At 49.6% G+C, this 26,278-nt stretch overlaps 1 protein-coding gene across 1 annotated transcript in view; it reads left to right on the forward strand.

Moving 5' to 3' along the window:
* Window positions 1-26,278, forward strand: part of tshr (thyroid stimulating hormone receptor) — a 113,962-nt gene that overhangs the window by 25,642 nt on the left and 62,042 nt on the right. Inside the window, exon 2 of the mRNA XM_072495002.1 lies at window positions 20,751-20,822. Coding sequence (XP_072351103.1) covers window positions 20,751-20,822 — 72 coding nt within the window. The remainder of the gene's footprint in view (window positions 1-20,750; window positions 20,823-26,278) is intronic.

The following is a 26,278-nucleotide window of genomic DNA, read 5'->3' on the forward strand; positions in this document are numbered from 1 at the left end:
CAAATGCGAAGCTCCCCTGACGGCTTCTTTACGCAGACCATGGAGCTGACCCAGTCTGTTGGCTCTGTGACCTTCGATATGATGCCCTGGTCTTGGTGGTCCTGTAATTGCTTCTTCAGACGATCCTCGAGGGGTGCCGGCACCCGGCGAGGTGCATGAATTACAGGGGTGGCGTTCGGCTTGAGCAGGATTTTATATCGGTATGGGAGCGTGTCCATCCCATCGAATACGCTGTGGCACTGCGTGATAATGTCATCTCTGTCGGCTTGCAAGTTTCCATCAGGCGAGGCCGTCGCCGGTGATGATGACATGGTGTGGACTCGCTGAACCAGGTTCAGGAGCTTGCAGGCTCGAGAACCGAGCAGGGACACTCTGTCAGGTCCGACGATTTCAAACCGCAGTGTTGCCTTGATCGCCTTGTTGGATATCCCTAGTTGACAGGAGCCACTGGCAGCTATGGCATTGCCATTGTAGTCAAGGAGCTGGCAGGCTGGTGGAAGAATGCTTGGTCTGGCGCGGATGGTGTCGAGGTCGGATTTTGAGATGAGGTTCGCTGATGCGCCGGTGTCCAGTTTAAATCGGATGCGAGCCTTGTTAACTGTGAGGACAGCACACCACTCGTCGTCAGGATCCACACGGAGGATCGAGAGGCGTTTTGCCGTTGTGGTGGAAGGCAGCGCATGTGTAGTTATGATGCCCACCCCGTATGGGGACTTGAGGCACTCAGCATCAGTGTCTGTTGGGCTGTCGGGATCGGAATCTGGGATGCCTTGTTGTATTGAGCGGACACTTCTGCGCCGCAGCTGGGATCGCTGGCTGCTGAGCAGTGGAGCAGATCTGCAAAGGGCTGCGTAGTGGCCAAGCTTGCCACACTGTAGACACCAGCGTCCTTTTGCCGGACATTGCCGCTTTAAATGGGCGGAGCCACAATTCAGACACGTCATGACACCGACGTCAGCGCGTTCCGTGCACCATCGCGCATGCGCAGTGCGGTCGGTCGACGTACGCACCTGCGCAGTCAGGTTGTCGGGCTCGTCGTCCACTCGGTCGTGGCGCGCATGCGCAGGGACCCGGGAAAAGCGCGCGAAACAGCCACTCTCCTCGATGCTCAGGCCCTGCATTTGTGCAATGGCCTGCACCCGTTCCGCCTCGTGGGAGGCCAGCTTTGCAGTTTCTGCTGCCCTGATTTGGGAGTAACGATTCTTAGCATGCTCATGGACAATGCACGTCTCGATAGCGACAGAGAGCGTCAACTGTTTGACTTTCAGGAGCTGCTGCCGCAGGGAGTCGGAGTGGACCCCGAAAACGATCTAATCCCGGATCATGGAATCAGCCGTCGAGTCATAGTTACATGACTGCGCTAGAATGCGGAGGTGGGTCATGAAGGACTGAAAAGGTTCATCCTTACCCTGAAGCCTCTGCTGGAAAACGTACCGTTCAAAGCTCTCATTCACCTCAATGTCGCAGTGGCTGTCAAACTTCAGCAGGACTGTTTTGAATTTTGTTTTGTCTTCGCCGGCAGCGAACGTAAGGGAGTTGCAGATGTGGATGTCGTGGTTCCCCCGTGGTGGAGAGAAATAGCGCGATCTTCCTGGCATCCGATGCTGCTTCGAGGTCGGAGGCCTCGATGTACCAGAGGAACTTTTGCTTGAAGATTTTCCAATTGGCGCTGAGGTTGCCGGAGCTGCGGAGGAGGCTGGATGTTTTCCATTTCACTGGACAGCTGCTTGCTGGTCAATGCTGATTCACTCGAGGTAGGTCCGTCAAGATCAATATCACTCTGGTACCATGATGTGTTAGGCAGGTAGGTTCGATGTGGACTGCACTCGATGCAGGGAAGCTAGAGACAGACGTCTAAGACTGGAGAAGATCCAACACTGTTTTATTCAACGATAGAACTGCTGTACATATTCAGCTGTGGGTCGACACTATACTGAACTGACTGGAGACCTTTTAGTAGCCTGACCAGACTTACTAGCTACCGCATGGTGTTTGCACTGGCTAGCTCGTGGACTCTGACTGTCTCAGTGGCTGGGTCCCGAGAGAGTGGGAAACCTAGTGCCCTCTGGCTTTATAGTGGTGGTGTCCTGTCTGGTGATTGGCTGCACTGTGTTGTGTGCTTACTGGACATCCTGTGTGTCAATCACTGCCTGTCTGCATCTCATTATACACATGAGTGGATATCATGACAAGTTTCTCAGCACCCACATTTTTAACTGGGCCATTGTCACCATCTTCTATTTTGGTAAAGACAGAAGCAAAGTACTCATTTAGTACCAGTGCCATGCCCTCCACTTCAGTGAGCAGTTTACCCTGCTTGTCCCTTATGGGCCCCACTCTATCCCTCACTAATCTTTTACCATTAATATGCTTGAAGAACATTTTGCTATTTAGCACAGCCTGCAAACCTTTCCTCGCGCTTCCTCTTGGCTTTCCTCATTCCAGCCTTAGCCCTCTCCTACATTTGAGATACTCTTCCTGATTTCTATTGCTATTATTATTCCGGCATGCATCATATGCCTCTTTTTTTCCCTTATTTTATCATCAATATCCTTAGTCAAAGGTTGGCACGGGGGTGCAGTGGTTAGCACTGATGCCTAATGACACTGAGGTCCCAGGTGCGATCAGAGCCCTGGGTCACTGTCCGTGTGGAGTTTGCACATTCTCCCCGTGCCTGATGGGGTCTCACCCCCACAACGCAAAGATGTGCAGAGTAGGTGGATTGGCCACGCTATATTGCTCCTTAACTGGAAAAATGTTTTTTAAAATAATTTTTTTTAAATATCAATAGCTAACCAGACTACTCATATTTATTTCTCATGGATACATACTAGTTTGCACCCTATTCATCTCTCCTTTGAAAGTCTCCCATTTTTCATTGACTGTTTTATCCTCCAAAATACGTTTCCAATCCACCTGCTCCCGTTCAATTTTTAGAATCCTCAAATTTGCCCCCACGCTCACCCGAGGACTCCGCAGGTCGCCCGCAGAGCCAGGTCCCGCCGGTACGGCCCTGGTCTATCCACGCGGGCAGGACTGGCCAAAAATGGGCGGGCACTCGGGCCACTGCGGTGCGGAGAATCGCCGGGGGGGGGGCGCTGCCAACAGCCCCCGACCGGCGTGGCGCGATTCCCGCCCCCGCCAAAAAAACGGCGCCGGCGAATTCGGCAGCCAGCGGCGGGGCGGCGGGGCAGGATTCACACCAGCCCCCGGCAATTCTCTGACCCGGCGGGGGTTTGGAGAATCCCGCCCAAAGAATATGGGGCGAGATTCTCTGACCCCCCGCCGGGTCGGAGAATCGCCGGGGGCTGGCGTGAATCCCGCCCCCGCTGGTTGCCGAATTCTCCAGCACCGGATATTCGGTGGGGGCGGGAATCACGCCACGCCGGTTGGCGGGCCCCCCCCACCGCGATTCTCCGGCCTGGATGGGCCGAAGTCCCGCTGCTAAAATGCCTGTCCCGCCGGCGTAGATTAATCCACCTACCTTACCGGCGGGACAAGGCGGTGCGGGCGGGCTCTGGGGTCCTGGGGGGTGCGCGGGGCGAACTGGCCCCGGGGAGTGCCCCCACGGTTGCCTGGCCCGCGATCGGGGCCCACCGATCCGCGGGCGGGCCTGTGCCATGGGGGCACTCTTTTCCTTCCGACTTCGCCACGGTCTCCACCATGGCGGAGGCGGAAGAGACTCCCTCCACAGCGCATGCGTGGGAAACTGTCAGCGGCCTCTGACGCTCCCGCGCATGCGCCGCCTGGAGTTGTCATTTCCGCGCCAGCTGGCGGGGCACCAAAGGCCTTTTCCACCAGCTGGCGGGGCGGAAATCAGTCTGGCGCGGGCCTAGCCCCTTAAGGTTGGGGCTCGGCCCCCCCAAGATGCGGAGCATTCCGCACCTTTGGGGTGGCGCGATACCCAACTTTGATTTGCGCCATTTTGGGCGCCAGTCGGCGGACATTGCGCCGATACCGGAGAATTTCGCCCATGAATCTCAACAAAGTCTTGTTTGGGGGAGACTGTGAAGTCAAAGTAAGGGAGGGAGAGATGTTCCCAAACAAAGATGAGGCTGTGAGGTGCAGACCAGGAGATATTGGCAAGCGACAAGACAGATATCTGTTTTGATTCAAAAGTTGGCGACACCTTAATACAGCCTGTGAAGCAGTGGTGTTCTGTTGGCATGGCTATGACGAAGCTTGAATTCACGTGGTGATCCAGGGCAGAGGAATGCCGAAAGGAGAGGATGAAATTCTGGAGGTGGATCCATGGTGAAGGCATAAGAGAGAAAGCCCTGTTTCAGAGGAGATTCCAAGGCAAGTTGTTCAAGAATAGAGTTTGGAAAACCTCGTTTGAAACGCACAATGTGACAAGCATCTGGGGGTGTTATGGTGATGGAGGGAAAAAAACATGAAAAAAAGCACAGAAACATTGGACTTTATATTTTAAATGGTGTGGAGATGCCGGCGTTGGACTGGGGTGAGCACAGTAAGAAGTCTTACAACACCAGGTTAAAGTCCAACAGGTTTGCTTCGAATCACTAGCTTTCGGAGCGCTGCTCCGTCCTCAGGTGAATGAAGAGGTAGGTTCCAGAAACATATAGATAGACAAAGTCAAAGATGCAAGACGATACTTGGAATGCGAGCATTAGCAGGTGATTAAGTCTTTCCAGATCCAGAGATAGGGGTAACCCCAGGTTAAAGAGGTGTGAACTGTGTCAAGCCAGGACAGTTGGTAGGATTTCGCAGGCCAGATGGTGGGGGATGAATGTAATGTGACATGAATCCCAGGTCCCGGTTGAGGCCGCACTCATGTGTGCGGAACCTGGCTATACGTTCCTGCTCGGCGATTCTGCGCTGTCGCGCATCCTGAAGGCCGCCTTGGAGAACGCTTACCCGGAGATCAGAGGCTGAATGCCCTTGACTGCTGAAGTGTTCTCCGACTGGAAGGGAACATTCTGCCTGGTGATTGTCGCGCGATGTCCGTTCATTCGTTGGCGCAGCGTCTGCATGGTCTCGCCAATGTACCACGCTTCGGGACATCCTTTCCTGCAGCGTATGAGGTAGACAACGTTGGCCGAGTCGCACGAGTATGTACCACGTACCTGGTGGGTGGTGTTCTCACGTGTAATGGTGGTATCCATGTCGATGATCTGCCACGTCTTGCAGAGATTGCCATGGCAGGGTTGTGTGGTGTCGTGGTCACTGTTCTGAAGGCTGGGTAGTTTGCTGCAAACAATGGTTTGTTTGAGGTTGCGCGGTTGTTTGAAGGCAAGTAGTGAGTTTGTGGGGATGACCTTGGCAAGATGTTCATCTTCATCGATGACGTGTTGAAGGCTGTGAAGAAGATGTCGTAGTTTCTCCGCTCCGGGAAAGTACTGGACGACGAAGAATATTCTGTTGTTTGTGTCCCGTGTTTGTCTTCTGAGGAGGTCAGTGCGGTTTTTTGCTGTGGCGCGTTGGAACTGTCGATCGATGAGTCGAGCGCCATATCCCGTTCGTACGAGGGCATCTTTTAACGTCTGTAGATGTCTGTTACGCTCCTCCACGTCTGAGCAGATCCTGTGTACGCGGAGAGCTTGTCCATAAGGGATGGCTTCTTTAATGTGTTTAGGGTGGAATCTGGAGAAGTGGAGCATCGTGAGGTTATCCGTGGGTTTGCGGTAAAGCGAAGTGCTGAGGTGACCGTCCTTGATGGAGACGAGTGTGTCCAAGAATGCAACTGATTTTGGAGAGTAGCCCATGGTGAGTCTGATGGTTGGATGGAACTTATTGATGTAATCGTGTAGTCGTTTCAGTGATTCTACGCCGTGGGTCCAAAGGAAAAAAATGTCATTGATGTATCTGGTGTATAACGTCGGTTGAAGGTCATGAAATGAAATGAAAATCGCTTATTGTCACAAGTAGGCTTCAAATGAAGTTACTGTGAAAAGCCCTTAGTCGCCACATTCCGGCGCCTGTTCGGGGAGGCTGGTACGGGAATTGAACCATGCTGCCGGCCTGCCTTGGTCTGTTTTCAAAGCCAGCGATTTAGCCGTGTGCTAAACCAGCCCCTGTGCGGTGAGTAAGTCTTGTTCAAACTTGTGCATGAAGATGTTGTTTATTGGGGTGCGAATTTGGTCCCCAAGGCTGTTCCGTGCGTCTGGATGAAGAACTTGTTGTCGAAGGTAAAGACGTTGTGATCCAGAATGAAGCGGATGAGTTGCAGAATTGCATCTGGAGATTGGCAGTTGTCGGTGTTGAGTACTGAGGCTGTTGCAGCAATGCCGTCGTCATGGGGGATGCTGGTGTAGAGTGCCGAGACGTCCATTGTGACGGGGAATGTTCCTGGTTCAACTGGTCCATGGGTGCTGAGTTTCTGTAGGAAGTCCGTTGTGTCGCGACAGAAGCTGAGCGTACCTTGTACGATGGGTTTCAAGATGCCCTCGATGTAGCCAGAGAGGTTTTCACACAGGGTCCCATTGCCTGAAACGATAGGACGGCCTGGTGTGTTGGCCTTGTGTATTTTCGGGAGGCAGTAGAGATCTCCAATGCGGGGGAGTGCGTGGGATGAGAGCACGTAGGGTGCTCTGAACATCTGGATCCAAGGTCTTGATCAGTCTGTTAAGTTGGCGGATGTGTTCCTTGGTTGGATCTGCGGGTAACTGTCTGTAGTGTTCCTGGTTGTTGAGTTGTTGGTATACTTCTTTGCAGTAGTCCGTTCTGTTCAGTACGACAGTGGCCCCTCCTTTGTCTGCTGGTTTGATGACGATGCTGCGGTTGGTCTTGAGAGCGCAAATTTAAATTTATATTTAAAATTTATATTTTAAGACGGACACAAATCCCGAAGGTGGCTGAGAATGTGCAGTTAGCCACTGACAGGAATGGATGCAGGGTGTTTCTCTAAGGGGCAATGGGACCCCTTCCTGTTTCCAGACAAGCTACTTCTGAAAGCATCCAAAGAATGATTGTCATCTCCAGTGAAGACAAAGGAACATTACGACTGTAATAGATGGACATATACAAAGGGAGGATTAGAAGCCAGCCGTTTGCCAAAAAAGGAATAGAAAAATCTAACTCGACGGTTTCAAATCGATTGGTCTCGCCTGGATCAACAACTTTTGGTAAACCTCACCTGGGACAGGTCACAACAGGGGATTTGATTAGAGACCTTGCTCTGGGTGACATCTGTCACGTGGTTTCAGAGTGTGGGGTGTCTGACCACACTTCCCCTGTTGGTTTACATGGACTCTGTACTTACTGAGAATATTAGAGTATAAGGTAGATTTTGTCCCTACCTTACAGATCCGTGTATAACTTTAAAGGTATAGCTGGGGTGAAAGAGTAGTGTATCGTAGTTAATCTTTTCTTGTTTAATGAGTGCTTTATTCTTTTGTTAGAGGCTCATTGGCAGTCCTGTGACTCTGTTCCTCCACATAATTGAACCAAAAATTAAAGTAGGGATCTATCAAGTCAGGTTCCACTCTGGGAGCTGACTAGTGACATCTGCTGGGAAGGTAGGCACGGAAGTAGATTTGGGGCCACAATCAGGTCTTCTGAAATGGCAGAGTAGGCTCGACGGGCTGAATGGCCTACTCCAGCTCCTAATTCATTGCATGTATGTAGATTAGCCGTGATCTCATTGAAGGGCAGAACAGGCTTGAGGGGCTGAATGGCCTCCTCATCCTATGTTCCTCACCACCTGTCTCAGAGGTGGGAATGCCACCCACTGAGCTACAGTTGCCATGGTTAGAATAGGATGTGTCGGGGTCTTGTTTGCCCTGTAGGCGAGGAATAGATGGAGGTGTGTTTAGAGCAATATAATTTTAACGATGGGTTAGCACTGCTGCCTCACAGTGCCAGGGACCCGGGTTTGATTCCAACCTCCGGTGACTGTGCGGAGTCTGCACGTCCTCCCCGTGTCTGCGCAGGTTTCCTCCGGGTGCTCTGGTTCCCTCCCAAACTCCAAAGATGTGCAGGTTAGGTGAATTGGCCATGATAAATTGCCCCTTAGGGTGGGGTTACAGGAACAGGGGCGGGGAATTGGGCCTAGGTAGGTTGGTCTTTTAAAGGGCCGGTGCAGACTTGATGGGCCGAATGGCCTTCTTCGACAAGGTAGGGATTCTATGACACATGAAATCCGCTAGCAGAAGGATAACATTAAATACACCTGGTGGGAGATTTCACGAAAATTTTAAAAGATAATCTTAAAATCACCTGGAATCCGTCATCAGTAGTAAAGTTAAACCTTGTCAGAACTGATGTTTGAGATGATGTGGAGATGCCGGCGTTGGACTGGGGTGAGCACAGTAAGAAGTCTTACAACACCAGGTTAAAGTCCAACAGGTTTGTTTCAAACACTAGCTTTCGGAGCGCTGCTCCTTCCTCAGGCGCATTATAGGAAGGACGTGGAGGCTTTGGAGCGGGTGCAGAGGGGATTTACCAGGATGTTACCTGGTATGGAGGGAAAATCTTATGAGGAAAGGCTGATGGACTTGAGGTTGTTTTCGTTGGAGAGAAGAAGGTTAAGAGGAGACTTAATAGAGGCATACAAAATGATCAGGGGGTTGGATAGGGTGGACAGTGAGAGCCTTCTCCCGCGGATGGATATGGCTGGCATGAGGGGACATAACTTTAAACTGAGGGGTAATAGATATAGGACAGAGGTCAGAGGTAGGTTCTTTACGCAAAGAGTAGTGAGGCCGTGGAATGCCCTACCTGCTACAGTAGTGAACTCGCCAACATTGAGGGCATTTAAAAGTTTATTGGATAAACATATGGATGATAATGGCATAGTGTAGGTTAGATGGCTTTTGTTTCGTTGCAACATCGTGGGCCGAAGTGCCTGTACTGCGCTGTATTGTTCTATGTTCTATGTTCAGGTGTATGGGGGAGGAAGTGCTCCGAAAGCTAGTGTTTGAGACAAACCTGTTGGACTTTAACCTGGTGTTGTAAGACTTCTTACGATGTTTGAGATGTTCAAGAATCCACTGTTGGTCTCCTTTAAGTTTGATATCACGTCAGAAAACGTAACAACTGTGAACATTAAAAAGGTATCCTTTTTAAATGTGTTCCTTCACGGGATGCGGGCGTTGCTGGGCTGGGCCAGCATTTGTTCCCATCCCTAATTGCCCTTTAACTGAGCGGTTTACTAGGCCATTTCTGAGGGAGGGCAGTTAAAAGTCAACCCAATCACATTGCTGTGGGTCTGGAGTCACATGTAGGCCAGACCTATTAAAGGTGGCAGATTTCCTTCCCTTTAGTGACATTAGTGAAGCAGGTGGGTTTTAACAACAAATTATGATAATTCCATGGTCACCATTACTGAGACAGGCTTTATAATTCCAGGGGGAGGCAGTGGCGGGGGAATTGGTATTGTCACTGAAATCCAGAGACAGGGACCCAGGTTCGAATCCCACCATGGCTAATGGTGAAATTTTAATTCAATAGAAAATCTGGAAATGTCTAACCACAAAATCATTGTCGATTGTCATAAAAACCCATCTGGTTCACTTGTGTCCTTTAGGGAAGGAAATCTGCCGTCCTTACCTGGTCTGGCCTACATGTGACTCCAGACCCACAGCAATGCGGTTGCCTCTCAAATGCCCCTCTGAAATGGAGGGCAGTTAGGGATCAGCAATAAATGCTGGCTCAGCCAGCCACACCCACATCCTGTAAATATTTTTCTTTAAATTATTAATTGAATTGCATTAGCCTGGGTCTCAAGGTGACTAGCCTGGTGACTTTACCACCACATGGCCATCGCTCCAGGTACCATGTGCTATGGGTCCTAGTGCCTTAGCGCCAGAGCAAAGTGTTGCCAATTGAGCTTGACCGCCCGTGGACAAATATGAAGAATAGCCATCTTCGGAACAGCTGGAACTATCCCCCGGAAAAAGTCAGCTCGCTTAGAAGAGAAAGAAAGAACAAAAACAAATTGGAAGTTAAAAGAAAGACAATGGAAAATAATTCCTTTTGGTAAAGCATGATTTCTGAAGCATCCGTTAGTGATTTCAGATGTGTGAAATTCACAGGATCCTGTTAACTGACACGGTGCTCTTCTTATACACTCATTCCAGATCCGTGAACAACAGTTTATAATCACACGCTAATTGGCCGTGGAGAAATTGGCATTCCCACTGGCATACATTTTCCTTTACACAACAATCACTCTGTCTCATTGGTTACAGATTTGAACAATTATGTCATCAAACTTGCAGCTGGTACAGGTTTTCTAGCTTGTACTTTACTGCAGTCGTTCTCCCTGAAATATTCAATTAGAAAACTGTCCTTTCCATTTTCATAATGATAAAATGAAGGGAGAAGACGAGAATTTATTTTTGGGAAAATTGCTGATAAGATAGACAAAGTTGCTGATGCTTTTCATCTCCCATACATCAGGACAAATACAGGAATACCAAATTTCAAACGATCACTACCATTCATACCACAGGAGGAAAGGGCGAAAGGGAGAAACGGTTTTACGCAGGAAGTTGTGATGATCTAGAACGCACTGCCTGAAAGGGCAGTGGAAGGAGATTCAATAATAACTTGCAAAAGGCAACTGGATAAATTATTGAAAAGGAGAAAATGATGGGAAAGAGTAGAGGAGTGAGACCAATTGGTTTGCTCTTTCAAAGAGCAAGATGTCCTGTGCTCAGAAGAGACGTACCTAATCTGTAACCTATCTTGGGCGGCACGGTAGCACAAGTGGATAGCACTGTGGCTTCACAGCGCCAGGGTCCCAGGTTCAATTCCCCGCTGGGTCACTGTCTGTGTCCCCGTGTCTGCGTGGGTTTCCTCCAGGTGCTCCGGTTTCCTCCCACACTCGAAAGACGTGCAGGTTAGGTGGATTGGCCATGATAAATTGCCCTTACTGACCAAAAATGTTAGGAGGGGCGATTGGGTTATGGGGATAGGGTGAAGTGAGGGCTTAACTGGGTCGGTGCAGACTCGATGGGCCGAATGGCCTCCTACTGCACTGTATGTTCTATGTTCTTACATAGTGTTAATAAACTGGTTTGAAGCCAGTACCAGAGTAAGACAACCCTATCTCTAGATAAGATAGGTGAGTCAAACCTGGGGCTAGCAACCACCCCACCAGCAAGTGTAACATGGTAGCAGCGGTAATGGTATCAATCTAACCAAAGGTTGCAGTCAACAATGGGACCATGGCAAGAAAGCACAGAAAAGCCTGGTAGAAGGAATAATCTGAATGAAATGAAATGAAAATCGCTTATTGTCACAAGTAGGCTTCAAATGAAGTTACTGTGAAAAGCCCCTAGTCGCCACATTCCGGCACCTGTTCGGGGAGGCTGTTACGGGAATTGAACCGTGCTGCTGGCCTGCCTTGGTCGTCTTTAAAAGCCAGCGATTTAGCCCAGTGAGCTAAACCAGCCCCAGATTACCGAAGAAAGGTACAAACTAGGAGCTGGCAGCGATGCCTGCACCAGTCGAGTAGTTACTGCCCTTTCCACAGCAGTTCAAAGACTGACCCATAGAGGGGCCAGGGTTGGGAGTTTTAGAATAAAACCTTTCTCAGTTTCAGAGCAGCTTCGGGATTGCATGCGGAAGAGCAACAGCATCAGATTGGTTATTCTAGGGGAGGCGGCGACATAATGGTATTGTCACGAAACTAGTAATCCAGAGATCCAGGGTAATGGTCTGGGGGTCCCGGGTTCAAATCCCACCAGGGCAGATGAATTCAATTTTAAAAATCTGGAATTTAAAAAAGTCTAATGATGACTGATTGTTGTAAAAACCCCATCTGGGTCACTAATGTCCTTCAGGGAAGGAAATCTGCCGTCCTTACCCGGTCTGGCCTACATGTGGCTCCAGGCCCACGCGGTGAGATGTGGTTGACTCTTATCTGCCCCCTCTGAAAATGGCCTAGAAAAGTCACTTAGTTCAAGGGGCAACAAGTGCTGACCCCGCCAGCGATGCCCACTTCCCAAGAACGAATAAATCCTCTCTGCCGTAGGACCAGTCGCCAATGATGTTCTCTTGAGTCAGGGGCACCTCAAAACCGGTTGACACATATTTTAATATGCCACGCAGTCCCATAATCACTCAAGCAGTTAAACACAGGAGGCCGACCAAATGCCAAGAGGTAAATGGGCTACAATCCGTTGGGACGCTGAAGCTCGAGATGACTCCAGTAACTCGGAGTGGCACCACCCTCTAAGAAGCCCGCCGGAAACGGGCCAAAGGGCAGGAAACCTCACGGCAGCCATTTTGAGGTGTTTTATGTTGTGGTGCGAAGGAACTACACAGATGCCAAGGTTGGCCAGCAGAGGGCTCAGAATGCTTCCAGTGTGGGGAGGCTGGACATTCAAGCATTTCTGCAAGTTCGACAACTTTAATAAGAGGAGGACGACGAGAGAATACTTATGATGCACACTCTAGCCAAGATATTGGAAAACCAGGCAAAGGCAACATCACAGAGTTTCGAGAGGAAATAAATGTTCTTAAACCAGACTATTGGCCAGTTACAGTGCAAGTAAAAGACTTGGACACAAACTTTAAAATTGATACTGGAGCTGGCTATTAACACACTCGCTGATCAATGGACTGGCTTCAGCCCACGCCCCTTCATCCATCAGATATTAAATTGTAAGGTCCAGGCGGCACAGACCTTCTCATAAAAGGCAGGCCAATCGCTCCTCGTTTCAATGGGCAACAGATGAATGCCGCTATATTGTTCACAATCAACACACATCCTTATTGAGTGGAGAGGTTGGCATAACCACTAGAATTCTGGATGAACTGGGTGATGACCTGCATTTAGACAAAGAGCGAGCCTTTCAGGGTGGCGCATGGTTAGCACTGCTGCCCGAGGGCAGCACGGTGGCACAGCGGTTAGCACTGGGACTACGGCGCTAAGGACCCGGGTTCGAATCCCGGCCCTGGGTCACTGCCTGTGTGGAGTCTGCACGTTCTCCCCGTGTCTGCGTGGGTTTCTTCCGGGTGCTCCGGTTTCCTCCCACAGTCCAAAGATTTTCAGGTCAGGCGGATTGGCCGTGATCAATGCGTGGGGTTATGGAGAAAGGGAAGGGGGTGGGCCTAATTAGAGTACTCTTTCGGAGGGTCAGTAAATACGTGATGGGCCGAGCGGCCTCCTTCTGCACTGTAGTGGTTCTATGATCCCACTGTCTTAGAGATTGATCTCATTGTGAAAAATGATCTTGTCTTATCTTCGTATCTTCAAAGGTTCCTCCCATCGCTCGCAGTGGAGCAGCCTCACACACCGGAAGGTGACTGCCGAAAGGGTGTGGCCTTTCCCAAAATATCATCGGGACACCATTGTGAATGTCTACTGGAGTTTTGTTGTCACCAAGATTCATTGGATTCTCAGATCTCCAATGCAGCAGTGAATGATATGGAGAGTCTTCATTGGGGTTGAAGATCATTCATCATCTCAGGTCTTTCCCCAGTGTACTTTACTGGGGCAGAAGATTCCTGGAAGGGTCCTGGGCCGCGATCGAACGGCCACGTTGCACCTGAAAAGCAGAAAGAAGCTCGCCGCAGTGCAGCACGGCCTATTGTAACCGGGAGACCCCGCTCCCGGATCTAGCCGGCTCGCAATGCCTCACGAGACCTAAAGTGATCTCGCGTGATGGTGGGATGTAAATCCCGCCCATTGTGGGCGGATAACTTTTAGGCAAATCTGCATATTAAAGCGAGACAGCTAGTCTCACACACCGGAAAGTTACCTGAGGCATAGGATTGATCTCCCTTGCTTTGGCGACTTTGAGTGAGTGTTGTTCAATTCTAGTTTCCACAAATGGAACTGCACTTATGGGGGTCTCCCAGGTGATTGGAGCGCCCCCCCCCTTGCCCCCCTCCCCAGGTGTATTGCCTTTTGGCAAAGTGGTACCTTGGTGGTGCCCAGGTGGCACAGCCAGCTAGCAGGGGAACTGCCAGGGTGCCAGGCTGGTGGTGCCAAACTGGCATTTTCTGCACGGTGGTGATTGGGCTGGGGGTGCCCTGTGAGGGTGTTGGGGGGTGTGGGGGCTGCTGACCCTCCCAAAGTGGTTGGGGGGAGGGGGTAAGAGGTAGCATTGGGGGTGCCAGAGATTGTATCTCTTGCTACACTGAGGTGTTCTGACGAGAACTCTGCTTGTCAGAACGCCTCAGTGTAGCAAGCGATACAATCTCTGGTGCAGTAAGGATTACTGGGCTATGTGCGGGCATTCCCCGCTGAGCCCCCCCCCCCCCCCCCCCGGAGTGCCATTCAATAGCGTGTTTTTCAGCGCTGTGAGCAGCGGGAAAGACGTGACCAAACGCGCCCACTCTGGGACTTTGTTCCCATTTACTTAAACCGCGGCCCCAATTTCTTCTCTTCTAGTTCAGGAGAGTTGAGGTGTTTGTGTTCTTCAGCCTTCTCTCTTGAATTAGTCTTGCATCGAAAAGGTCCTTACAGGTCAGCAGTCCTAAGCTCTACACTCTGACTGCCAGCTGTACTGGAAAGTGGCTATCCCAGTCTGCTGCTGATAATGCCCTCCGAGGTACAAGTGTCATGTGAGAATACCTTTAAGAAATGGCTGTTTATAAATGGGTGTATATAGAAATATCTGTAGTGAGAGTACCTTTAAGAAATGGGTGTTTACTACTGCAGTGATGTCAGAGAGTGGGTGGAGCTGGGCTGCCTGTCAGCTTTTTACTTTCGTTTTTGAGCAGGCTGCAAGGTGTGTTTTAGTTTCGTTTTCAGTGTTGGAGCTGAAGCCAGACAGAGCAGGTGTACTGTTGATCTCTCTGCCATGAAAAGACTATCTCTTGATCATTTGGTGAATTCAGAATTATAAGTGTTTTCAGTAGTGACTTTAACCTGATGTGCTTCTGTTTTTAAGTCGTATGGATGTTAAAAAGGAAAGCTTAAAGGATTACTTGGTGTTGTATTCTTTGGGGGTTGTATTTGGGGGTGGCGGCCTGGCTGGAGGACCTGTATGACTTACCCTGGCTGGAGAAGATTAGGTTTGAGTTGAGGGGGTCAGCGGTGGACAGTGAGATGCGGTGGGGGTTGTTCATGACGCTGTTTGAGGAATTGTTGTAGGATATTGGAGGGGATAAAAGGGTTAAAATTTGAACAAACTGGGTTGTGAGGAGTGTGTATTTTATTTGTTGCTGTTTTGCACATGTTTGGAATAAAATACATTTAATAAAAAAGAAGTTGATGGAATACTTGGGGAGAGTGTAATGGATGAATATATTAGATATGGTAATGAGTAATGCAGACCATGATGTATCAGTGACATCAGCAGTCATATGCCAGACTCTTGGAGAGAGGATGAAACACTGTACTCAGGAGAGATGGACCTACTCTGTAACTCATCTTATTTAGTGTAAATAAACCAGTGTAAAGCCAACACCAGAGTAAGACTACAGTCTCTCTAGATAAGATAGGCCACACATACCAGAAGTCAGCAACCACCCTCCCAGCAAATGAACCATCCACTTCATCTGAAGCCAACGCTTGAACATCATTTCTCACGTGTGGTGTCGAGGAAATCGATCAGACCTTCCTTTTTCACAATGTTGTGTTGACATTTGTAATGGAAACTTGCTATGCAAACTCGATACACATTCCCAGCAGGGTTAGCACTGCAGCATCTCCCTAATGATCCACTAAGAGAATCCCAATCTCAGGAATTCTATCCTGCTTCTGGGTTGTTAATTATTCCGAAAAACATTTTCACCATTTTCAGCTCAAAGGGGATTTTTTTAAACAAATGCATCGGGTACGTCAGATGACTTGTAGCAGCACAGGTTCCTGTTTGGTTAAAAGGTCATGGTGGCAGATAATAGTGAGTGAGTTAGGATATAATCACTGTGCTCACACTCTCAATGTGTACTATTGCACATGCGGGGTGAACTGTTACATGCTCAGCGTGAACTGTTACACACTCAATGTGAACAATTACACACTCGGGGTGAACTGCAGTCCATGTGGGTGTAGGTACACCCACTGTGCTGTTAGAGAGGGAGTTGGCCAGCAACAGTGAAGGAACGGACGATATATATTTCCAAGTCAGGATGGTGTGGGTGTCGGAGGGGAGCCTGCAGATGGGGGCGTTTTCCTGCGTCTCTGCCCTTGTCCTTCTAGATGTAACGGTTGTGGGTTTGGATGGTGTGCCAAATAATTGTTGGGTGAGTTGTCCGATTGACTTCATTGTACTATACTGAATAAGTTCATTGTAACGTGCCAGGAGAGATTTAAAAAATTGATGCTAAATGAAAGCTTGATCAATTTTTCATTTAAACAAGTACACAATTGGCTATACAGTACTACAGTCGTGAAAGTCACGGCAAATCATGGAATAATACAGCACGGATTCAATCCATCAAGCATGTGCTGCTTTTTGGAAAAAACTCTTTCACCCTTCCTAATTTCTTTTCACCTCACCTCACTTACTCTCTGTACCTATCTGAATATTCAGGTGAATTTAACACCCATGGAGGTAAATCACAATAATAATAATCACTTATTGTCACAAGTAGGCTTCAATGACGTTACTGTGAAAAGCCCCTAGTCGCCACATTCCGGCGCCTGTTCGGGGAGGCCGGTACGGGAATTGAACCCGCGCTGCTGGCCTTGTTCTGCATGACAAGCCAGCTGTTTAGCCCACTGTGCTAAACCGACCCCTGCAATGGGAGTACAGGCTAGAGATTGGCTCTAATTCCCTGACCTCTGCTCATGTTCAATTTGGCTCCCCTCTGGGAATTAACCCTTTGCCAGCATATGAACAGCAACCTGTCTTTGTGCAGGGCATTTAACATAGTGGAATGTCCCAATGAGGAGACCTTCCAGAAACAGTTAGTACCCGACAGCAAAGCACCAATTGAAATATCAGGACAGGTGACCATACCCTTGGCCAAAGGAGCTTCTTAAAGGGAGAGAGTCAGGCGGCAGAGCAACAATTCCAGTGTTTAGTGCCTAGGGACTGGGACGGGATCGCCTGTGGTGGGGCAAAGGAAATCAAGATGAATCAGAAGAGCGTAGATATCTGGGAGGGTTATGGGGCTTGAGGAGATTACAGAGATAGGGACGGTCATAATCTTTAAAACGAAGGTGAGAATTTTTAAAATGAGGAGTTGTTTGACTGGGAGCCAATGTAGCCCAGCGAGCACCGGGGGCGATGTGTGTGTGTGTGTGTGTGTGTGTGTGTGTGTGTGTGTGGGGATGGGGGGGGGGGGTGCTTTAGATAGGGCTTTAGATAAATAGGCACGAGAGAAGAGAGGTGATGGTGGTGTGGTGATAATTTCACTGGGCTACAATTCACCGGGGACATGTGTTCAAAACCCACAATGACAGCCAATGGAATTTAAATTCAATGAATAAATCTGGGAAATAACACTAGCCTCAGTTATGGTTAACATGAAACAATCAGCGTTTGTCATTAAAAAATAACCTTCTGGTTCACTAATGCCTGTGACGGAAGGAAATTTGCCATCCTTACCTGATGAAAGGAAAATCGCTTATTGTCACAAGTAGGCTTCAAATGAAGTTACTGTGAAAAGCCCCTAGTCGCCACATTGCGGCGCCTGTTCGGGGAGGCTGTTACGGGAATTGAACCGTGCTGCTGGCCTGCCTTGGTCTACTTTCAAAGCCAGCGATTTAGCCCTGTGTGCTAAACGATCTGGCCCACCATAGCAATGTGGTTGGCCATCCTCTGCTAACTGACATTTTGCGGGCAGCACGGTAGCAAAGTGCTTAGCACTGTTGCTTCACAGCGCCAGGGCCCCAGGTTCGATTCCCGGCTTGGGCCACTGTCTGTGCGGAGTCAGCACGTTGTCCCCGTGTCTGCGCGGGGTTTCCTCCGGCTGCTCCGGTTTCCTCCCACAAGTCCCGAAAGACGTGCAGTTAGGCAATATGGACATTCTGAATTCTCCCTCAGTGTACCCGAACAGGCGACGGAATGTGGCGACTAGGGGGATTTTCACAGTAGCTTCATTGCAAGCCTACTTGTGACGATAAAGATTATTATTAACTGGTCTCTGAAATGGCCATTCAATTCAAGGGCAATTCAGGATGTGCTGCAAATGCTGACCTTACCAGCAGCACACATATCTCGAGAAAGAATAATAAAAAATGCATATGGGGTCAAGTTTATGGAGGAGGGGGGGATATTTGGACGGTATTGGAATAGTATTATTTTCATTCCAGAGAGAAAAGTGTCGAATCCAGTCCAAAGGACAATTTTCCACATGTTGCCAAATTTGATCGGATCAGCCAGGGTTAGAAACGGGTGCGGAGGCAGATATTGTAGCCTTTCCCTCGTTGATCGCCCGAAGGCGGATCCTGCTGGGATGGAGAGCAGCCTCTCCACCCACTGGTCTGACTTGGGAGGCACAGTAGCACAGCGGTCAGCACTGTTGCTTCACCGTGCTAGTGCCCCAGGTTGGATTCCCGGCTTGGGTGGAGCCTGCACATTCTCCCCGTGTCTGCGTGGGTTTCCTCCGGGCGCTCCGGTTTCCTCCCACAAGTCCTGAAAGGCATGCTTGTTAGGTGAATTGGACATTCTGAATTCTCCCCCTCTGTGTACCCGAACAGGCGGGAATGTGGCGACGAGGGGCTTTTCACAGTAACTTCATTGCAGTGTTAATGTAAGCCCACTTGTGACACTAATAAAGATTATTATTATTATTTTCCATGGCATGCTTGAATGGAAAATATCCTTGGTGTAATCCTCAACACAAAAAGAATGAAGAACCAATCACCTTTTTTAAAATATATATTTTTATTCTCCTTTTTCACATTTTCTCCAAAATTTACACCCACCAACAATAAACAATAATCAGTAACAAATATGTCAATCCCCATATCAATAACAACGATCACATCCTCCCACCAAACCCCAAACATTAGCCCGCATGTTCACATAAACAAATGACAAAAAGGAATCAGGGATTACCCATAGTCACCCTTAACACACACAGCCCCCCTCCCCCCAACCCTCCCACCCATCCCCCCCAACTAATGTTTGATGTTATCCAGTTCTTGAAAGTGCATAATGAATAATGCCCATGACTTGTCGAACCACTCTGTCCTTCCCCTTGGTTCAAACTTAACCTTCTCAAGAGTCAAGAATTCCAACAGGTCCCCCCGCCACGCCAGGGCACTGGGTGGAGAGGCTGCTCTCCATCCCAGCAGGATCCGCCTTCGGGCGATCAACGAGGGAAAGGCTACAATATCTGCCTCCGCACCCGTTTCTAACCCTGGCTGATCCGACAGAACCAATCACCTTTTAACAAGCGATGTTTCCCGAGAGAATGTCAATTTTAGTCAGGCCTCTGATTGACTGGCAGCTCTCGGGGGGGGTTGTGGAGATGGTTGGGGCGCACAGGATCTCCACCCTTGGGAGAAGGCCCAACACTGGCCACTTTATTGCCTACGGGCACTTCATAACAGCAAGTATTCACCATCAAGAGGTGGTGCGGGTGCTTTCACTGGTCCTCCAGCCAGCAGCAAGACGCCATCACAGCCATTAAATTCTGCCCACTGTGTGTTCCCATGTGTCCTCTTTAACCGTTTCTTCCTTTACTGTGAAATGTAAGCTTCTTTCCCACTCTAATCATCCTCTTTACATCAACAAGTTGCATTTGTCTGGCACGTAAGGTGTCCCAAGGTGCCTCTTAAGGAGACAGTAGGGCAAGTGAACAGAAACCTGGGAAAAGAGGTGTATTTTAAAGAGACTACAAAATTAATTCCACTTTCAACAACCATCTAGAAGGACAAGGGCAGCAGACACATGGGAACACCACCAATTGCAATTTCCCCTCCAAGTCATTCACCACCTTGACTTGGAAATAATATATCGGCATTCCTTCACTATCACTGGGTCAAAATCCTGGAACTCCCTTCCTAACAGCACAGTGGGTGTACCTACACCACATGGACTGCAGCGGTTTAAGAAGGCAGCTCACCACCACCTTCTCAAGGGCAATTAGGGATGGGCAAGAAACACTGTGCTAGCCAGCGAAGCCCACATCATGCGAATGGATTTTTTTAAAAAGTAGGTTTTGAGGAGCATCTTAAAGGAGAGCGAGGGAGTGATGCCTAGACCCTGAAGGCACAATATTGGAATGAGAAATATCAGGGATATGCGGGAGGCCAGAATTGGAGGAGAGCAGGTATCTTGGAGGGTAGTAGGGCTGGAGGAGGTTGCAGAAATAGGGAAGGGGCAAGACATGGAGTGGTTTAAAAACAAGTATATGGTACGTGACTCTCCGTTCCCCCCTTTTTCTGGTGTGGCGCGCCCCTGTCGGCAACGGGATCCGCCGTCCCGGCAGCCGGCCAATGCGGTTTCCCATCGTAGCTACCCCAACTCCGGCGGGAAATCCGCGGGTGTGGGCGCGTTGCTGGCGAAGGGAGGATCCCACCGACAGAGAATCCCGCCCATGAACTTTCAATTTGAGGTTTAGGTGCTGTTCTTGTAACTTTAACAAGTATATCTTCGATGTCATGGCAACCAGGTGCGGCTAAGATATTCTAAATACAGCTTGACTATTGCATTGAAACACATTCTAGAACTTTGGTAAATCAGTGCTCTGTTAACTGGCACAAAGGCCACCTCCAACCCACACTGTCTGCTGATCTCAGCCAGCTCCATGGTGAAGGCTGTTGTGATGGACCCATGGACGTCTCAACACCAAACTCTTCCAACAGGCGAAGGCCAATAAAATTCACGAAGGGAGGACTTACGATGGGCGGAACATTCGCTTTTGAAGTTGCTATCAATGTTGTGACCAGGTATTTGTTGCCAATGACACTTAATTTTTTTTTTTGGCAGCCGCTTCATGGAAACCCAACTCAAGACCATTCCCACAGAAGCTTTTACAAAGCTCCCAAACATTTCAAGGATGTAAGTATTTGTGATTCCAACCAGTCCATTTAATACTCTCGTTATCCTAGATTATCTTACATTCAGGAGTGGGAACCAGGATTAACTGCAGGGTAGAGGGAGGGGGGTGGGGGGGGGGGTAGAATTTTCTAGAATGGCGGTGATATCCACTCAGCTCCCCATTGCGCATCTCTCCGTGTTTTCCACTCCCACCTCCGATCTGCAAGAGTTTCTCACGGGCACATGCCAAGCGGGTGGAATTTCCTGTCAGGACAAACATTCACTGTTGATCTTTCACTTAACCATTTTTCTTTTCTTTTCGCTGTCTCCTGAAGTGTTGGAGTAAATAAAGGAAGTCCTCGCAAGATTCTTTAGTGTCTTCCAACGTCTTCACATTTCACACAGTCAATGGACTACATTCAAAGTCTTGTCGCCGTGGCAATGAATGGCAGCCAGTATGTGCGCAGCAAGCCCGCACAAACAGCAATGGGATAGCCAATCACTAAACCTGCTTTCGTAACGCTGGAAGGAGGAATAAGCTTTGACCAGGACGCTGGGGGGGGGGGGGGGGAACGTGCACCCTATTCTTCAAATAGTGTTCGTGAGAAATTTGCAAATCAGAGGTGGGATTGAAAAGCATGGAGAGAGGCGCAATGGGGAGATGAATGGATATCACCCCCATTCTAGAAAACTCAATCCCCCCCCGCCCCACCCCACTCTGCAGTAATCCTGGTTCCCACTCTTGTACGTAAGATAGTCAGCAATAGACCTAACAGGGAATTCAGGAGAAACTTCAGGGAGTGGTGAGAATCTAGAACTCGCTACCACAAAAAATATCTGAGGCAAATAGTACAGGTTTAAATAAGAGGGGAGCCAGATAGGTGTGTGAGGGAGACAGGAGTGGAGGGGTATGCTGATAGGTTTCAGTGAAGAGGGGTAGAAGGAGACTCAATCAGCCATTGGGCCAAATGGCTTGATTCTGTGCTTCAGATTCCTGGGAGGCAAGAAGAATCTTGCAACAATTGGCAGCCTTGGTCGCTAGATTCAATTTTAACTTTATAAATCAGTAGGCCAAAGATGTAGCTTCATTGCACAGTTTAGGAACAAGAATAAAGTTCCAGGGAACACTGGTTTTAACGGATGCAATGAGAAGAGAGCGAGAGAGGCTGCAACAGAAAGCTTTTGAAACATCGATGGATCACTCAATCTGTCTTCTCAGCATTATACTGTTTGAAAGCCCTCTCCATGTGCTAGAGATAAACATGTCACAATTAGCCTTGCGACTTGATGAATGGTTACACTAGAGAAACCAAGTGTGACCGTTATTCGCAAAGTAGCTGGGGATATAGATCGTGAGCTGTGGTAGGTCCTGATGTGTCCATTAGCGCTGTGTACAAGACAGTCTGTGACTCTCTTTTACCCCTGCCGTCTGAAGATTTAACTTTTCATTGAATCAACAAGGGAGGGTTCCCCCTGGCTGGTGAAATTGTCTTTTCTGCATCCCTCATCTGAAGAATTGCACCTCAGACAGAGCAGCGCTCCGACAGTACTGAACTGTGTCAGCCTCTGTGCTCAAGTATCTGTAGTGGGACTTCAATTCGCAATAATTACTGACTGATAGGTGGCAGCGTTTACCACTGAGCCATTGACTGCCAGGTTCCCCTGTCCTTTATTTTCTATTTGCCTGTCACATGATACGAGTGCCGCTGGCAAGGCCAGCATTTATTGGCCATCCTTAATTGCCCTTGGGAAGGTGGTGAACTGTCGGAGTCCACGTGGTGTAGGTATGCCCACAGTGCTGTTCGGGAGGGAGTTCCGGGACTTTATGCAGGAGCAGTGAAGGAACGGCCAATTTCAAAGTCGGGATGGTGGGTGCCTGCGAGAGGAACTTGGAAACGCTGATGTTCCCGTGCAAAAGCTGCCCGTATTCTGCGCCCTGGAGACAGCCAGTCTTTGCGACCTGCTCAGTCACAGCTTGGGCTGCAGCCAGGGCTAGAATAGACTTCAGCCCCACTTGGTCCAGTGGTGAGATGGGAGGACATTGTCAGCTAACAGCTCTGATCTCATTCACATGCTAGAAAATACACTCATTGGCTGGAATTTTGGGTGGCACGGTAGCACAGTGGTTAGCACTGTTGCTTCACAGGGCCAGGGTCCTGGGTTCGATTCCCGGCTTGGGTCACTGGCTGTGCGGAGTCTGCACGTTCTCCCCGTGTCTGCGAGGGTTTCCTCCGGGCGCGCCGGTTTCCTCCCACAAGTCCCGAAAGATGTGCTGTTAGGCGAATTGGACATTCTGAACTCTCCCCCTGTGTACCCGAACCAGCGCCGGAATGTGGCGACTAGGGGCTTTTCACAGAAACTTCATTGCAGTGTTAATGTAAGCCTACTTGTGACACTAATAAAGATTATTATTATTATTATTGTGGCGAGGGTCGGGCTGACCGGGCCAAAAGAGGGGGTACGATCCTGCTTCAGGGTTTTGTGAGACCTGGGGCGGCATCCGGGCAGAAGCCAATTAATTGGTTGCCGATGTGTGTGCCATCTCTATTGAGGACGGTCCCTAGGAGCAGGTGACCAGTCATGGGGGGGAGGGGCAGGGTGTGGGTGTGGCAGCTCTGCTGTGCCAGCGGGAATGGTGGCCACTGCTTGGCCCTCTCAGCATCGACCCTGTCGAGCCCCCTGAGAATCCGATATGTCTCAATAAGGCCGCCTCTCATTCTTCTAAACTCCAATGAGCACAGGCCCAACCTACTCAACCTCTCCTCATTAGAAAATCCCTCCCTACCCGGGATCGACCGAGTGAACCTTCTCTGGACTGCCTCCAATTCCAGTATATCTTTCCTTAGATAAGGTGACCAGAACTGTTCACAATATTCAGGGTGTGGAATTAGGAAACAGTTCAACACTTAAAAGGTGATAGCAGTTTGGAACTCTCTTCCTCTATGGCAAATGATGCTCGGTCAATTGTTAATCTTAAATCTGAGATCGATCGACTTCCGGTTGCGGCGATGACCAGCTAAGCCGCACGTTTCGGCGGCTCCAGCTCGAACGGACCTTCGGGCTCTTTTAAGAGCCCCAACGGGGAATTTTTTCGGGACGAAACCCGGTGTGGGGTGAGGCAACGGGGAGTCCCCCCCCCAACGAAAAAGAAAAATAGCAGCGGCGGCGGCTAGATCTCGAAGAATCCTCGAGGACAGGGGCAGAAGGAAAAAGGAGCAAGATGGCGGCGGAGAAAGCCCAGGCGACATGGGGGCCGGACCAAGACGAATTTTTGAGACGGTGTGTGGAGCTGCTTAAGAAGGAGGTGCTGGCCCCGATGCTACAAGCAATTGAGGGGCTTAAGGAGGCACAAAAGACCCAGGAGATGGAGCTCCGCGTGGTGGAGCAGAAGGTGACGGACAACGAGGACGAGATCCTGGGCCTGGCGGTCAAAACGCAGACGTACGAGGCGCTCCACAAAAAGTGCATTGAAAGGATTGAAATCCTAGAAAACAGATCACGGAGAAAGAACCTTCGGATCCTGGGTCTCCCCGAGGGAGTGGAAGGAGCGGACGGCGGGGCTTACGTGAGCACGATGCTACGCTCGCTAATGGGAGCTGAGGCCTCCTCGGAAGTGGAAGGGGCTCATCGGGTCCCTGCGAGGAGACCAAAGGCTGGAGAACCACCTAGGGCGACGATCATGTGATTTCATCGCTTCAATGACAGAGAGGTGGTTCTGAGATGGGCCAAAAAGGTACGAAGTAGTAGATGGGAGAATGCGGTGGTTAGGGTGTACCAGGATTGGAGTGCGGAGGTGGCGAGAAGGAGGGCGAGTTTTAATCGAGCCAAGGAGGTGCTACACAAGAAGAAGGTGAAGTTCGGGATGTTGCAGCCGGCGCGACTGTGGGTCACGCACCAGGAGAGGCATCACTACTTCGAAACGGCGGAAGAAGCATGGACCTTCATTAAAAACGAGAAACTGGATCAGAACTGAGGGACTGATGGTGGAGGGGTAACGACAATGTTGATGTGTATAGAGATGTAAATTGGGAAGGGGGGGACACTAAGAAATGTGGGCGCCGGTGGGGGGGAAGAAGAGACATAGGCGGGGGATGGGGAATGGGAGTGGGGCGGCAAAGGGAGCTGCGCCACGGGGGGCGGGACGGCTCTAGAGAACACGGGGCTTATTGTTCTTGTTCCCGCGCCAGAAAGATGATGGCGGGAAGATAGGCGCAAGGTAGATGGGAGTTCCCCACACGAGGGGGGTCAAGGAGAGAGCGGGAGAAGCCGGGGTCAAAGAACAAAGAACAAAGAAATGTACAGCACAGGAACAGGCCCTTCGGCCCTCCAAGCCCGTGACGACCATACTGCCCGACTAAACTACAATCTTCTACACTTCCTGGGTCCGTATCCTTCTATTCCCATCCTATTCATATATTTGTCAAGATGCCCCTTAAATGTCCCTATCGTCCCTGCTTCCACTACCTCCTCCGGTAGTGAGTTCCAGGCACCCACTACCCTCTGCGTAAAAAGCTTGCCTCGTACATCTACTCTAAACCTTGCCCCTCTCACCTTAAACCTATGCCCCCTAGTAATTGACCCCTCTACCCTGGGGAAAAGCCTCTGTCTATCCACTCTGTCTATACCCCTCATAATTTTGTATACCTCTATCAGGTCACCCCTCAACCTCCTTCGTTCCAGTGAGAACAAACCGAGTTTATTCAATCGCTCCTCATAGCTTATGCCCTCCATACCAGGCAACATTCTGGTAAATCTCTTCTGCACCCTCGCTAAAGCCTCCACATCCTTCTGGTAATGTGGCGACCAGAATTGAACACTATACTCCAAGTGTGGCCTGACTAAGGTTCTATACAGCTGCAACATGACTTGCCAATTCTTATACTCAATGCCCCGGCCAATGAAGGCAAGCATGCCGTATGCTTTCTTGACTACCTTCTCCACCTGTGTTGCCCCTTTCAATGACCTGTGGACCTGTACTCCTAGATCTCTTTGACTTTCAATACTCTTGAGGGTTCTACCATTCACTGTATATTCCCTACCTGCATTAGCCCTTCCAAAATGCATTACCTCACATTTGTCCGGATTAAACTCCATCTGCCATCTCTCCGCCCAAGTCTCCAGACAATCTAAATCCTGCTGTATCCTCAGACAGTCCTCATCGCTATCCGCAATTCCACCAACCTTTGTGTCGTCTGCAAACTTACTAATCAGACCAGTTACATTTTCCTCCAAATCATTTATATATACTACAAACAGCAAAGGTCCCAGCACTGATCCCTGTGGAACACCACTGGTCACAGCCCTTCAATTAGAAAAGCATCCCTCCATTGCTACCCTCTGCCTTCTATGGCCTAGCCAGTTCTGTATCCACCTTGCCAGCTCACCCCTGATCCCGTGTGACTTCACCTTTTGTACTAGTCTACCATGAGGGACCTTGTCAAAGGCCTTACTGTAGTCCATATAGACAACATCTACTG

This window comes from Scyliorhinus torazame, chromosome 2 (assembly GCF_047496885.1).
Source record: "Scyliorhinus torazame isolate Kashiwa2021f chromosome 2, sScyTor2.1, whole genome shotgun sequence".
Lineage (NCBI taxonomy): Eukaryota > Metazoa > Chordata > Chondrichthyes > Carcharhiniformes > Scyliorhinidae > Scyliorhinus > Scyliorhinus torazame.